At 37.2% G+C, this 16,110-nt stretch overlaps 1 protein-coding gene across 2 annotated transcripts; it reads right to left on the bottom strand.

The window, feature by feature from the left end:
- Window positions 1-6,097: 6,097 nt before the first annotated feature.
- Window positions 6,098-8,185, bottom strand: Or4a69 (olfactory receptor family 4 subfamily A member 69). Of its 2 annotated transcripts, XM_039105623.1 has the most exons (2): window positions 7,280-8,185; window positions 6,098-6,121 (listed from the first exon to the last, which is right to left on the bottom strand). In XM_039105623.1, exons 1-2 carry the CDS (start codon window positions 8,183-8,185, stop codon window positions 6,098-6,100), a joined length of 930 nt encoding a protein of 309 aa, XP_038961551.1. The 2 variants fall into 2 exon arrangements, with proteins under 2 accessions (XP_038961551.1, NP_001000626.1); NM_001000626.1 differs by lacking the exon at window positions 6,098-6,121 and having other exon boundaries at window positions 7,262-8,185.
- Window positions 8,186-16,110: the final 7,925 nt, after the last annotated feature.

The following is a 16,110-nucleotide window of genomic DNA, read 5'->3' on the forward strand; positions in this document are numbered from 1 at the left end:
TGGCGAAAAGAGCCTTCACAGGATCAAGGGCTTTTCCCCCTACTGATGCTGGACAATGCCATTCTCTACTACATATGCAGCTAGAGTCCTAGGTCCCTACATGTGTACTCATTGATTGGTGGTTTAGTTCCTGGGAACTCTGGTGGGGTCTAGCTGGTTGATATTGTTGTTCTTTTGATGGTGTTGCAAACCCATTCAGCTCTTTCAGTCTTTACTCCTCCATTGGAATTCCATCGTTAAGTTCAATGGTCAGCTCCAACCATCCTGATCTATATCAGTAAGGCTCTGCTACAGTGTCTCAGGAGACAACCATATCTGGCTCCTCTCAGCAAGTACTTTTTGGCATCAGCAGTAGTAACTGGATTTGGTGGCTGCCTATGGGAAAGATCCCCAGGTGGGGCAGTCTCTGGATGACCATATCTTCTCTCCCTGCTCCACTTTTTTGTCCCTGTATTTCATCGCATGCGTATTTTGTTCTCTTTTCTAAGAAGGAATGAAACATCCACATTTTGGTCTTCCTTCTTCTCAGGCTTCATATGACCTGTTTTTTTTTTCTTAGGTATTCCAAGCTTTTGGGCTAATATCCATTTATCAGTGAGTGTATACCATGTGTGTTTTTTTGTGACTGGGTTACCTTACTGAGGATGATATTTTATAGCTCCATCCATTTGCCTATGAATTTCATGAAGTCATTGTTTTTATAGCTGAGTAGTACTCCATTGTGTAAATGTACCACATTTTCTCTATCCATTCCTCTGGGGAGGGTCATCTGACTTCTTTCCAGCTTCTGGCTATTATAAACAAGGCTGCTATGAACATAGTAGAGCATGTGTTCTTATTATATGTTGGAGCATCATTTGGACGTATGCCCAGGAGTGGTTGTCAGGAAGTACAATGTCCAATATTCTGAGGAACCACCAGACTAATTTCCAGAGTGGTTGTATTAGCTTGCAATCCCACCAATAGTGAAGGAGTGTTCCTCTTTCTCTACATCCTTGACAGCACCTGCTATCACCTGAAATTTTTATCTTGCCATTCTGACTGGTGTGAGGTAGAATCTCAGGGTTGTTTTGATTTGCATTTCCCTGATGACTAAAGATGTCGAACATTTCTTTAGGTGCTTCTCAGCCATTCGATTTTCCTCAGTTGACTGTACTTTATTTAGCTCTGTACCTCGTTTTTAATAGGATTATTTGATTTTCTGGAGTATAACTCCTTGAGTTCTTTCTACATATTAGATATTAGCTCTCTATCAGATGTAAGATTGGTAAAGATCTTTTTCCAATCTGTTGCTTACCATTTTGTCCTATTGACAGTGTCCTTTCCCTCACAGAAGCTTTGCTATTTTATGAGGTCCCACTTGTCGATGCTTGATATTAGAGCATAAGCCATTGGTGTTCTGTTCAGTAAAATTTCCCCTGTGCCTGTGTATTTGAGGCTGTTCCCCACTTACTCTTTTTTAGTTTCAGTGTATCTGGTTTTATATGGACATCTTTGATTCACTTGGACTTGAGCTTCTTACAAGGAGATAAAAACAGGTCAATTTGAAATAATCTACATGCTGATCTCCAGTTGAACCAGCACCATTTGTTGAAAATACTGTATTTTTTCCATTGGATAATTTAGCTCCTTTGTCAAAGATCAAGTGACCATAGGTGTGTGGGTTTATTTCTGTGTCTTCAATTCTACTTCATTGATCTACCTGCCTTTCTCTGTACCAACACCATGCAGTTTTTAATCATAATTGCTCTATAATACAGCTTGAGGCCAGGGATGGTGATTCCCCCTGAATTTCTCTGATTGTTAAGAATAGTTTTCACTATCCTGGGATTTTTCTTTTTCAAATGAATTTGCAAATTACTCTTCCAAATTCTATGACAATTTGAATTGGAATTTTGATGGGGGATTGCATTGAATCTGTAAATTGCTTTTGTCAAAATGGCCATTTTTACTATGTTTATCCTGCCAATCCATGAGCATGGGAGATCGTTCCATGTTCTGAGATCTTCAATTTCTTTCTTCAGAGACTTGAAATTCTTGTGATACAGATCTTTCACTTGCTTGGTTAGAGTCACACCAAGGTATTTTATATTATTTCTGGCTATTGTGAATGGTGTCATTTCACTAATTTCTTTCTCAGCCTGATTATCCTTTGAGTAGATAAAAGCTTCTGATATGTTTGAGTAAATTTTATATCCAGCCACTTTGCTGGAGTTGTTTATGAGCTGGATGAGTTCTCTAATGGAATTTTTAGGGTCACTCAAGTATACTATCATATCATCTGCAAATAGTGATATTTTGACTTCTTCCTTTCCAATTTGTATCCTTTTGACCTCTTGTTTGGTCTAATTGCTCTAGTTTGGACTTAAAGTACTATATTGAATAGGTAGGGAGAGAGTGGCAGCCTTGTATAGTCCCTGATTTTAGTGGGATTACTTCAAGTTTCTCTTGATTTAGTTTGATGTTGGCTACTGGTTTGCTGTATATTGATTTTACTGTGTTTAGGTATGGGCCTTGAATTCCTGATCTTTCAAAGACTTTCAACATGAAGGGGTGTTGGATTTTGTTAAATGCTTTCTCAGCATGTAATGAAACAGTCATGGTTTTTTTCCTTGAGTTTGTTTATATAGTGGATTATGTTAATGGATTTTCATATACTGAGCGATCCTTGCATCCCTGTGATGAAGCCTCCTTGATCAAGGTGAATGATTGTTTTGATGTGTTCTTGGTTAGTTTGCATGAATTTTATTGAGTATTTTTGCATCAATATCCATAAAGGAAATTGGTCTGAAGTTCTTTCTTTGTTGGGTCTTTGTATGGTTTAGGTATAAACTCAGGGTTAAAATCAATAACATAAAAATATTTATACAGAGTAAATGAAACAAAAAATTAGTGCTTCAAGAAAATAAAAAGGCCAACAAACCCTTAGCTACCTTAACAAAAATCAAATACACAAAAAGGAAACCATTCAAATTCACAAAATTAAAGACAATGAGTGGGCCATAAGAACAGATACCAAGGACACACAGAGAGAATCATACAGCTATACTATTAATAAAATCTATGATTTTTAACAAGAAGTAGTGTTGTGTTTTTCAAAGGATTTTTCAGCATCTAATGAACTGATCATTTGATTTTCTTTTTCCTTTCAGTTTGTTTATACAGAGAATTAAGTTGATAGACTTCCACATATTTAATCATCCCTATATCCATGCTTTGAAGAATATTTGATCTTGGTGAATGATTCTTTTATTATTATTATTATTATTATTATTATTATTATATTATCACCACCATCACCATCATCATCATCATCATCATCATCATCATTATTTAACCTTGTTTTTACAGACCAGACTTTATGCCCCTCCTGCTCCACACTCAGACTGTTCCACATCTCACACCTCCTCCCCTCCCCCAGTCTCCAAGAGGATGCCCCTCCTAACAGACCTCTACACTCCCTGTTGTCCCAAGTCTTCTGAGGATTAAATGCATCTTCTCTGAGTCCAGATCAGGCAGTCCTCTGATATATATGTGTTGGGGGATGGGGGTAATATTAATTGGTGTATGCTGCCTGGTTGGTGGCTCACTGTCTTAGAGATCTAGGGGTTCAGATTAGTTGACATTGCTGATCTTCCTCTTTTTTTTTTTTCGGAGCTGGGTACCGAACCCAGGACCTTGTGCTTGCTACGCAAGCGCTCTACCACTGAGCTAAATTCCCAACCCACTGATCTTCCTATGGGGTCTCTTTCTTCACCTTCTTCCAGCTTTTCCCTAATTCAATCACAGGGGTCACTAGCTTCGCTCCATCGATTGGGTGTAAATATCTGCATCTGAGTCTTTCAGTTGCTTGTTTGGCCCTCATTATAGGCAATCATTATAAGCCCATGTTTGTAAGCACACAATAACATCAGTAATAGTATCAGGTCTTGGGACCTTCCCCTGAGTTGGATCTCACTTTGTGCCTGTCGCTCAAACTCCTCTTCTTCTAGCTCGTCTTCATTTCTATGCCTGCAGTTCTTTAGGACAGGAACAGTTCTGGGTCAGAGTTTTTAACTGTGGGATGGCACTCCCATCCTTCCTCTTGATGTCCTGTCTTTCTGTTGAGAGAATTTTATGGAGTGATTTTTTTTTAATTGGATATTTGGTTTATTTATATTTCAAATGATATTTCCCTTCCCCGTTTCCCCCTATTCCACTCCCTCCTCCTGCCTCCATTGAGTGTGCTCCCCCACCCACCCAACCATTCCCGCTGCACAGCCCCATCATTCCCTTATGCTGGGACATCAAGCATTTACAGGACTCAGGGTTTCTCCTCCAGTTAATGCCAGATAAGACCATCCTCTGCTACATATGCAGCTGGAGCCATGGGTCCCTCCACATGTGTTCTCTGGTTGCTGGTTTAGTTCCTGGGAGCTCTGGGGTGTCTGGTTGGTTTATATTGTTGTTCTTCCTGTGGGGTTGCAAATCCCTTCAGCTCCTTCAGCTCCTTCAGTTCTTCCCCTAACTCCTTCGTTGGGGTTCCTGTGCTCTTGCACTGATTTTCATAAGGAAAATTGGTCTGAAGTTCTCTTTTATGTGTTGGGTCCTTGTTTAGTTTAGGTATCAGAGTATCTGTGACTTCATAGAATGAATTAAGTACTGTTTCTTCTACTTCTATTTTATGGAATAGTTTGAGCAATATTGGTATTAGGTCTTCTTTGAAAATCTGGTAGAATTCTAAGCTAAACCATCTGGCCCTGGGTTCTTTTTTTTTTTTTTTTTTTGAGAGGTTTTTAATGACTTCTTCTATTTCCTTAGGGGATATGGGCCTGTTTAGATAGTATACCTGCTCTTGATTTAACTTTGGGCCATGGTATCTGTCTAGAAAATCATCCATTTCATCTAGATTTTTCAGTTTTGTTGAGTATAGGCTTTTGTAGTAGGATCTGATGATTTTTTTGAGTTTTCCAAGATTCTGTTATTATGTCTCCCTTTTCATTTCTGAATTTGCTAATTTGGATACCACCTCTAGCTCCCTTAGTTAGTTTGGCTAGGGGTTTATTTATCTTGTTTGATGCTCTCAAAGAACCAGCTTTTGGTTTTGGTGATTCTTTGTATATTTCTCTTTGTTTCTATTTCAGCTCTGGGTTTTATTATTTTCTGCCACCTGCTCCTCTTAGTGTGTTTGTTTCTTTATTTCTAGAGCTCTTGGGTATGCTGTTAAATTGCTAGTGTAGTGTCTCTCTAATTTCTTTACCAGAGCAATTAGTGCTATGAATTTTCCTCTTAGCACTGCTTTCATTGTGTCCTAGAGGTGTGTATATATTGCATCCTCATTTTCATTGAAATCCAGAAAGTCTTTAATTTCTTTTTTTTCCCAACCAAGTTCTCATTGAGTAGAGAGTTGTTCAGTTTCCATGGGTATATGGGCTTTCTGATGTTTTTTGTTGTTACTGAAGACCAGCCTTAGTCTGTGGTTACCTGATAGAATGCATGGGATTATTTCAATCTTCATGTATATGCTGAGGCTTGTTTTGCAACCAACTATATGGTCAGTTTTTGAGAAGGTACCATGAGGTGCTGAGAAGATGTATTTTTGTTTTATGGTGAAATGTTCTGTAGATGTCTGTTAAATACATGTGGTTCATAACCTTTATTAGTTTACCACTGTCTCTGTTTAGTTTCTGTTTCAATGTCCTGTCCATTAGTGAGAATGAGGTGTTGAAGTCTCCCATTATTATTGGGTGGGGTTCAATGCTTTAGTAACATTTGTTTTACGAATGTGGATTCCATTGCATTTGAAGAATACATGTTCAGAATTGAGACTTTCCCCTGGTGGATTTTTTCCTTTGATAATAATAAAGTGTCCTTTCTTATCTTGATAATTTTGGTTTATAGTCTATTTTAATGCATGTTAGAATGACAATTCCAGCTTGTTTTCTGGGACCATTTGCTTGGAAAACTTTTCTCCAGCCTTTTATTCATTGGTAATGACTATCTTTGTTATTGAGGTATATTTCTTGTATGCAACAAAATGCTGCATTCTTTTTATGTATCAAATATGTTAGCTTATGTTTTTTTATAGATGAGATGAGTCCATTAATATTGAGAGATATTAAAGACAGATTGTTGTTAGTTTCTATTATATTTGGTTTTGTATGTGGCATTATGGGCATGTGATTCTTTCCTTTTGGCTTTGTTGTGAGGTGATTAATAGCTTATCCTTTCTTCAGTGTAGTGACTTTATTGTGTTGGAGTTTTTTTTTTCCTAGAAGCTTCTGTAGGGCTTTATTGGTAGATAGATACTGTTTGAACTTTTTGTCCTGGAATATTTTGGTTTCTTCATTTATATTGGTTAAGAGTTTTGCTGGGAATAGTAGCTTGCTCTGGCATCTGTATTCCCTTGGGGTCTCCATGAACTCTGTCCAGGCTCTTCTGGCTCTTAGTGTCTCTGTTGACAAGTCTGGTGTAATTCTGACAGGCTTTTCTTTATATGTAACTTGACCCTTTTTCCTAAAGGCTGGGTCCTACCCCATTGATCACTAATTGTGAAAATGCCTCACAGCTGTACCTCATGGAGGCCTTTTCTCATCTGAGGTTCCTTTCTCTTTGTTAACTAACTTGTGTATTGTTGACATACAAAACCAGCCAGTACTGGGGATAACTCTGACTTTTTGCCTACTTTTGAGACACTTTTCCTCCTACTGGGGTCGCCTTATTTAGCCTTGATATGGGGTATATGACTATGCCATAAACTAGAAAGACAGACACCAAAGTAACAAGAGTAATCCTAAAACAACAAGCAGTTTTGTAAGCAGTTATTCTGAGAGAATAATGAAAAATTAAGTTTCTGAACATCTCTTTGATTCCAGAAATATATCTATTATCAACAGCGTCAATAATGAAATATAGATAAAAATCTTATTCACTGGAGAAAAATAATGAAACACTTCATTCTAACACCTATTTTGATCCTAAGAAAAATAAAATTCACTGAGCATAATTTTCTTTTAATAAATAAGCCTTATGTCCTTTATTAATATTCCATAAAATATCCATTACATTAATTAATAGATGAGATCAGGCACATTCATTGTTGTACAGCCAAAGACTTAATTTTATACATAAGAGATTATTTCAATATTTATTTCTAATGGAATTCTTTAAAGAAAAATTACCCATATAGATACATTGAATGAATTCTATCACAGCTGCTTAAAATGGGTTGCTTTTTTTGTTACATTGATTACTAGCACCAACAGTGAGAAGACATTATTATTCAAACTCTACGAAAAACCTTATACATTAGATTTTCCATAGACTTTTTCATCTCTGAATTTCTCAAGGCATATATTAAAGGATTCAAAATAGGAGTGACAATTGTATAAAAAACAGTAATGGATTTATCAATTGGAAAGTTGTGAACAGGTCTAACATACATGAAAATACAGGGAACAAAGAAAAGGCCAACCACCATGATGTGGGAGCTGCAAGTGGATAAGGCTTTCTGTCTCCCTTCCTGACTGTGAGTCTTAAGAGATTTTAGAATGATTCCATAGGAAATTATGAGAATGATAAAGACTAACATACATATTGCTCCACCATTGGCAACCACAGTGAGGCCAATAAAATATGTATCAGTGCATGCAAGTCCTAATAATGGGTACATGTCACAGATGAAGTGGTCAATAACATTTGGACCACAAAAGGGAAGGTTATATACAAAGAGAAGTTGAGCTACAGAGTGGGTAAGGCCTCCAGCCCAGGAAACCACCAATAGGAGGAAGCAAGCCCTCCTATTCATGATAATCAAATAATGCAGTGGTTTACAGATGGCCACATAACGATCATAGGCCATCACCATAAGAAGGAAGACCTCAGCACCACCAAGTAGATGCTCTAAGAAGAGCTGAGTCATACAAGCCGAAAAGGAAATTGTTTTTCTATTACAGAGCAAGTCTATCATCAACTTGGGTGAAATAGAAGTGGAATAAACAGCATCCAGAAGTGACAGATAGGCAAGGAAGAAATACATTGGAGTCCCTAAGGAGGGACTGGCTATGACTGTCCCCACAATGAGCAGGTTACCTACTATAGTCACAATGTAGATGAGTAAAAACATGACAAACAATGCTTTTTGCCCAGCAGGATCTTGAGTGAGACCCAGGAGAACAAACTCTGTGACATTACTTCTCTGTCCCATTGGCCCTCTTAAAAGTCTGGATTTACTGATTAAAGGTCTTGAACAGAGTCTGCCATAAGGTTGGGATCTTGACCATCAGTTCAATGCCATTATTGCATTAAACTCATCATCACTATCTGTCCCATAGATAACCATTTCTCCTTCTTCTTCCAATGATCTCCAGACATCTTCTGTTAACTCCTTCCCCTCAGAGGATTTTGTTGAACCTACAAATGTAATGTCATATGTCAAGATGCAGTGGGTAGTTTACCTAGGGTTTTATTCAACTTGTTATTCTTAATTTTTAACGAACCACCTGATTGACCAACTCCATATATTCTTCTCTCCTTTTCATTCAAATACGCCATGTCTTCAATATTTTTTGGTTATCTACTGCTTTGGGTTTGGATTATTCTTACAGATTCAAGATGCATTATTAAAATAGATCTTAGGTAAAGTGAATTACTTCGATGTATATGATCAGGAAACAGACCAAGTGACAACAAAACGGAGAAAGCAAAATAAGCAGCCTAAGTGGTAAAAGGAATAATTATAGTAATAGTCAAAGGGAACAAATATAAAACAAGTATAGCAATTTGTATGCATAAAGCTGTCATGATAAAATGGATTACTGTGTTAATCTAAAATCTAATTATAAAAAACTAAAAAAGATATAGGTGAAGATCTTTCTTCTTGTTTAAAATGTATAAGAAAGCTTCTGTAAGACAAAGGACATAGTAAGATAAATTGGCATCCTACAGATTGGGGAAAATTTTTTTTCACTAGCCCCATTGAGGGCTAATATCCAAATATATAAAGAACTCAAGAAATTAATCATCAAAAAAGCCAAACAACCCAATTTAAAAAAATGGGGTATAGAACTAAGTCATAACAGAGGAATCTCAAATGGCTGAGAAGCACCTAAAGAAATGTTCAAAGTCCTTAGTGATCAGAGAAATGCAAATCAAAACAACCCTGAAATCCTATCTTATACCAGTCAAAATGACTAAGATCAAAACCACATGTTGGCCAGGATGTGGAGACAGAAGAATATTCCTCCATTGCTGGTGCTATTGCAAACTGGTATAACCACTCTGGAAATCAATTTGTAAGTTTCTCAGAAACCCAGCAATATCACTCTTGGGAATATACCCAAAAGATGCCCCACCATACCACAGGGGCCCATGTTCCACTATGTTCATAGCAGCCTTATTTGTGATAGCCAGAAGCTGGATACAACCCAGATGTCCCAAAACAGAAAAATAGATAAAGAAAATGTGGTTCATTTACACAATGGAATACTACTCAACTATTAAGAACAAGGACATCTTGAGTTTTGCACACAAATGGATGGGACTAGAAAATATCATCCTGAGTGAGGTAACTCAGACCAAAAAGGGCATGCACAGTATGTTTTCACTAATAAGTGGGTATTAGCAAAAATATATACAGAATACCTAAAATACAGTCCACAGAAATCAAAAAGGTCAATAAGCAGAGGGACCCAAGTGAGGATGCCCCAGTCACACTTGAGAGGGAAAAGAAAGCAATCCCAAGTGGAGAGAGGGACAGGGGAGTGAATGGGGATGGGGATTGGGGGAGTGGGGAACATGATCTGGTATTAGGTGGGGGAAATGGACTGAAGCCCTGAGGGCCAGCAGAAAGAATAGAAACTGGTGAGCTTGGTAGGAAAGAAGTTGAGAGTACACTCTAGAATGTATCTGAGACATGGGAAGTGAGAAACTCTCAGGACTCAAAGGAGGGGACCTTAGATGAAATGCTCTACAGTGGGGAGAGGGAACTTTTTGAACCCACCTACAGCAGAAAGACAGGCCATCAAGTGAGGGATGGGGCTGCTGTCCCACAGTGAAAGCTCTGATCCATAATTTTTCCTGTCTAAAAGAAATACAGGGGTGGAAATGGAGAAAAGCCTGAAGAAAAATGAAGGTCCAGCAGCAGGCCGAAAGTGGGATCCAGCTCAAGGGTAGGTCCAAGACCTGACAACACTACTGAAGCTATGGGGCATCTATAAAAAGGGACCGATCATGACTGCCCTTCAAGACTCAGCAAGCAGCTTAAAGAGTTAGATGCAGATATGTGTAACCAACCAATGAACAGAAACCCCTCTGGTTGAATTAGAGAAAAGCTAGAAGAACCTGAGGAGGAGGGCAACCCTGACGGAAGACCAGCAGTCTCAATTACCCTGAACATCTGAGAGCTTTTAGACACTGGATCACCAACCAGGCAGCATATACCTGTTGAAACGAGGCCTCCACCATGTATACAGCAGTGGACTCCTGGATCTGGGTTAAGTCAGAGAAGATGCACCTAATCCTCAAGAGATTGGAGGTCTCGGAAGTTTAGAGATCTGGTGGGGTAGGTAGGGTGGGACATCCTTGTGGAGACTGGAGGCAGGGGTATGGAATGTGGAACAGTCAGGAGGTGAGCTGGGAGAAGAATAAAATCTGGAGTGTAAAAATAAATAAATAAATAAAAATTTAAAATGAAAAACGTTACTTTTTAGCACAGATATTCGCAGTAGAAAGCAAACTCAAGGCTGATATCTTTGAGAAATCTCTCAAGATCATGAATGGGCTATTACTCTATTGACTAATATAGTCTTTCCTTAAGATGAAGATATTTGTGGAGTTTATCTTTAAAATATAATCTTGATTTCTTCAAGCATCCAGTTCATTGATATTATATTGTGGTACTAGATATTGACAATCATATCTCAGTGGGCTTGCAATCTTCAAAGCTTTTTCAATGAATTTAATGAGGATTGAATTTAAACAGTCTCATATAACTAATAAATTAATTATCTCACTTATATCTGTAGCAGTTATTTTATTTGACTCTTTAGGCCAAAATTTTGTTTCTTCTATCATTGCCTTCTCTGAGAATTCATAACTATATTCACTGTCCAATTTTGAGCAAGTATGGTTTAACTGAACAGTTTAAACTAGTGAATGCAAACAAGTACTTCATCAGACAGAAATTTCTGTTTTCAAAACTCTTGGAATGATCTGGGTAGTATAGCATGAGAAATAAGATAGACATTTCTATTTTCAAAACTCTTAAATGAGCTGGGTAGTGCAACATAAGAAAACAGAAACTGTAATCAGCTATAGAGGCAACTGAGTTTGCTGATCCTAAGTAGAGAATATTCACGTGAAAATTCTGTACTGAGATTTCCAAGATGTGGAAATTAAAAAGAATAGTGTAGACTAGATATAAAAGTTAATGTGCTTCAGTCTTTTTCTAAATGTTTTTATAAATATGTGACAAATTTCTCATGCAGCAATAAGTAGGAATTAAATATGAAGATTCCAAAATCCTTTCCAGTCAGCTATTTACAAGAGTATTAGTGCAGAAAAGTGCAAAGATGAGCAGTGGATGAAGGCACTTTCATACTGCACCAGGTACTGTTCAAATAGCCATATGGCTTATATCACTTTTATCCCGAGTTCTAAAGTATCCAATGCTTTCCTCTGATCTCCAAGGTTACTAAGCATGCACATGGCAGGCAAACATACACGCAGTCAAGACATTCACACACATAAATAATAAAATAAGTAAATCTATTAATTTAAATTATTTTTAATTTAAAGAGTAGTAGTTCTGGTCTAGTTCTTTCAATTCTGATGCTTTTTTTTTAATGTTTGCTGGGTCATGCAAATTTGGAAGACTTATTGCTGTTTGGGGTCTAAGTGTCAACCAGTAGAAAATGGGATGTACTTACTCTTGTAACTAAAAAGTGACTTCCAATTTTCCACAAAATGATGTCTGGAAAACTCAGACAGATACACAGAGGCAGTGAATAGGCCAGTGGGGAATTATGTGAATTCTGCAGCCAGACAAGTGTTGAAAGCCAGGTTCGCACAATTGTAAGAGTGACTTTGGGCTCAGGAACAAGCATCCCTATGCCTCTGACTCATCATTTGCTCTGCAGAGGCACAGCTAACATCTACTCGCTCTGGTGGAATCATTTTGTTGCTGGTGCTATTGTGCATATAAAGCTCCTAAAGTCCAGCTTAGAACCCGCTAAAATCTAAATAAATAAATAGCTGTTATTGATGCTGTTTTCAATATGAGGAAGGAGAGAATTCATCACAATACCTGTTAATAAGTTACTCACAAGAATATAAATAATAGAAAACTATACACTTATTGAACACATTTTGAGATAGAGATTAAGTTATATTTTTAAGAGTAGGCGGGAAGGGGTGGGTGGATGGGTGGAGGAACACCCTCCTAGAAGAAGGGGAAGAGGAGATAAGATAGGGGGTTTATGGATGGGAAATCAGGAAAGGGGAAAACATTTGAAATATAAATAAAATATCTAATTAAAAAAATATTTTAAAGTTATCCCACCCCACCCCCTAAAAAGAATTTTATATCTTGTCATAAGTAAGTACAGAGAATATTTACCTGTAGAATATTGCATTTTCCTAGAATCAGGGGGATTCTGTTCATGTGCACTTAGTAGTATAAAGAGCATGTGATGTAAGAATCTGAACATTATTTCAAAGTTTTCTGCGATGCACTTTGTTTGTGTTTCCTCATCATTATGGCCAACGTCTGACACAGGAGAGAGAGCAGTTGTTCAATTTGTCCACCTGTTGAATGGCATAACTGTAAATCTACTCCATGTCCAACAATTTATTTCACATTATTCTGAAATAATAAACTGTTAGTATAATAATAAACTGTTAGTAAGTCTATTTTGTCTAGCCTAATCATTAACCTAAGTCTGAACATAGTATATTAATTTTAGACTTAAATTTAGTATACTAAGTAGTTTAGATTATCAAAGATTTGATAAGTCTACTCTGTAGTAAAGCTATATTTTAATTTAAACTATCATGTATATTTCTATAAAATAAAGTTTACTACAATTTTATAAACACATGTTTTAATCTATATGACAGTAGATACTATGTTCTCTAACCATGCTTTTCTCTGTGAAGAGCTGTAATTCACTTTAAGAATTATTAATAAAAGAATATATATTACACACATAAAACAGTTTTATTTGCACGCTATCATATTTGATCTATGCAATTTAAATTATCTAATGCAAATATTGTAAGATAATCACATTTCCTTGGTAACATATTACAAGTACAAACCAGCAAAATAAAGTCATAGATAAATTAGATTATCAATGTTATACATGTATATTTAAACATATTGAAAAATTGGGAAATAAATAGCAATCAGGATTTTTATAATATTTATAATTTATAATGTGTTGTACATATTCCAATTAATTCTGTGTTTTTCAAATTTAATTTCCCTAATGTAGACTCCATTAATATTGTCTAAGATACTGTTCACTCTAGCATGTCAAAATAATACTCACGCACTACTATCCACAGATAGTTGCCTCAGTAACTATCCTCACATTTGGATTTGGATAAGGTAAACCACTTCTTTTATTGAGACTGAGTATTGGATAGGAAGATATAAATACACCAAGAAGGCAGTTAAAATTTCTTATATATTATGTCATTAGTTACTGTACAAAAGTAAATGATCATCCTCAGATACTGAAAATAATTTCATAGAAAAAGAAAATTGCTGTATTTGTATAAAATTCATCTAATTCATAGAAATTGTCCAAGCCCATTGTTGATACTATAAAAAAAAGTAATACAAATCACAAAATTATCTGTGCAAACTGTTTCCTTTTGGACAATTGCACTTAAAACAACAACATAAATGGTTTGTTTTAGAGACTGACTATAGTATCCATCTGCCCAAGTGATAAAGCTTTCATATAGCAACAGAAAAGCCTGAGGTATTATCTTTCATAGAAGTTAGTGATAGGGTTTCTCTTACACAGGACAGAATTATACAGCATTTTATTCATTCACAATCTTCCTAAGGTCATTCTTTCTGACTGACTAGGCTGTTAATATCACTCTTCAGCTTTGCCTAAGATACAAATTTCATCCAGGACTGGAATAGCAGTAATTGATACATGAGAAAACAGCATCTCAAAGATTAAGTCCTAACTAAGACATCCTCCAGCATGGATATAACTGAGTTTTCAGAAACCCCCTGGGTCATATCCTGTCAGAATAGGAAAGCAATACTCTATTTATTTACATAGACTCTTCACATCTCTACTTCCAATGGGCCAGACTATTGCATCATTAGGGGTGAGGTTGTTAGACTGGAACATATTCAAGTAAAAAAAATTTTTCCTGGATAGATTTATTACCCTCAATATGAAAATATATCCTTATGAAAAATATATAACTGAACATTCAAAGATGGAGTGGACTCCTGACAAATGATATGCAACTCTATAATGTGAAAAGATATATGTTATGATACTAAGTAATGCCACCCAAAGAATGAAACACTCCTATTCTTATTTTTTTTTCTTTTTTTTTTTTTTTTATTAACTTGAGTATTTCTTATATACATTTCGAGTGTTATTCCCTTTCCCGGTTTCCGGGCAAACATCCCCCTCCCCCCTCCCCTTCCTTATGGGTGTTCCCCTCCCAACCCTCCCCCCATTGCCGCCCTCCCCCCATAGACTAGTTCACTGGGGGTTCAGTCTTAGCAGGACCCAGGGCTTCCCCTTCCACTGGTGCTCTTACTAGGATATTCATTGCTACCTATGGGGTCAGAGTCCAGGGTCAGTCCATGTATAGTCTTTAGGTAGTGGCTTAGTCCCTGGAAGCTCTGGTTGCTTGGCATTGTTGTACTTTTGGGGTCTCGAGTCCCTTCAAGCTCTTCCAGTTCTTTCTCTGATTCCTTCAATAGGGGACCTATTCTCAGTTCAGTGGTTTGCTGCTGGCATTCGCCTCTATATTTGCTGTATTCTGGCTGTGTCTCTCAGGAGCGATCTACATCCGGCTCCTGTCGGTCTGCACTTCTTTGCTTCATCCATCTTGTCTAATTGGGTGGCTGTATATGTATGGGCCACATGTGGGGCAGGCTCTGAATGGGTGTTCCTTCAGTCTCTGTTTTAATCTTTGCCTCTCCCTTACCTGAAAAGGGTATTCTTTTTCCTCATTTAAAGAAGGAGTGAAGCATTCACATTTTGATCATCCGTCTTGAGTTTCGTTTGTTCTAGGGATCTAGGGTAATTCAAGCATTTGGGCTAATAGCCACTTATCAATGAGTGCATACCATGTATGTCTTTCTGTGATTGGGTTAGCTCACTCAGGATGATATTTTCCAGTTCCAACCATTTGCCTACGAATTTCATACACTCGTTGTTTTTGATAGCTGAGTAATATTCCATTGTGTAGATGTACCACATTTTCTGTATCCATTCCTCTGTTGAAGGGCATCTGGGTTCTTTCCATTTTCTGGCTATTATAAATAAAGCTGCGATGAACATAGTGGAGCACATGTCTCTTTTATATGTTGAGGCATCTTTTGGGTATATGCCCAAGAGAGGTATAGCTGGATCCTCAGGCAGTTCAATGTCCAATTTTCTGAGGAACCTCCAGACTGATTTCCAGAATGGTTTTACCAGTCTGCAATCCCACCAACAATGGAGGAGTGTTCCTCTTTCTCCACATCCTCGCCAGCATCTGCTGTCACCTGAGTTTTTGATCTTAGCCAATCGCACTGGTGTGAGGTGAAATCTCAGGGTTGTTTTGATTTGCATTTCCCTTATGACTAAAGATGTTGAACATTTCTTTAGGTGTTTCACAGCCATTCGGCATTCCTCAGCTGTGAATTCTTTGTTTAGCTCTGAACCCCATTTTTTAATAGGGTTATTTGTTTCCCTGCGGTCTAACTTCTTGAGTTCTTTGTATATTTTGGATATAAGGCCTCTATCTGTTGTAGGATTGGTAAAGATCTTTTCCCAATCTGTTGGTTGCCGTTTTGTCCTAACCACAGTGTCCTTTGCCTTACAGAAGCTTTGCAGTTTTATGAGATCCCATTTGTCGATTCTTGATCTTAGAGCATAAGCC

This window comes from Rattus norvegicus, chromosome 3 (genome assembly GCF_036323735.1).
Source record: "Rattus norvegicus strain BN/NHsdMcwi chromosome 3, GRCr8, whole genome shotgun sequence".
Taxonomy (NCBI): domain Eukaryota; kingdom Metazoa; phylum Chordata; class Mammalia; order Rodentia; family Muridae; genus Rattus; species Rattus norvegicus.

Excerpts from the sequence above, each read along its gene's own strand:
- Or4a69 (XM_039105623.1), bottom strand. The coding sequence starts at position 8,185 with ATGGGACAGAGAAGTAATGTCACAGAGTTTGTTCTCCTGGGTCTCACT. Across the intron at positions 6,122-7,279 it reads TGGAAAATCTAATGTATAAG|AAACTAACAACAATCTGTCT; the intron begins GTTTTTCGTAGA and ends CAAATATAATAG.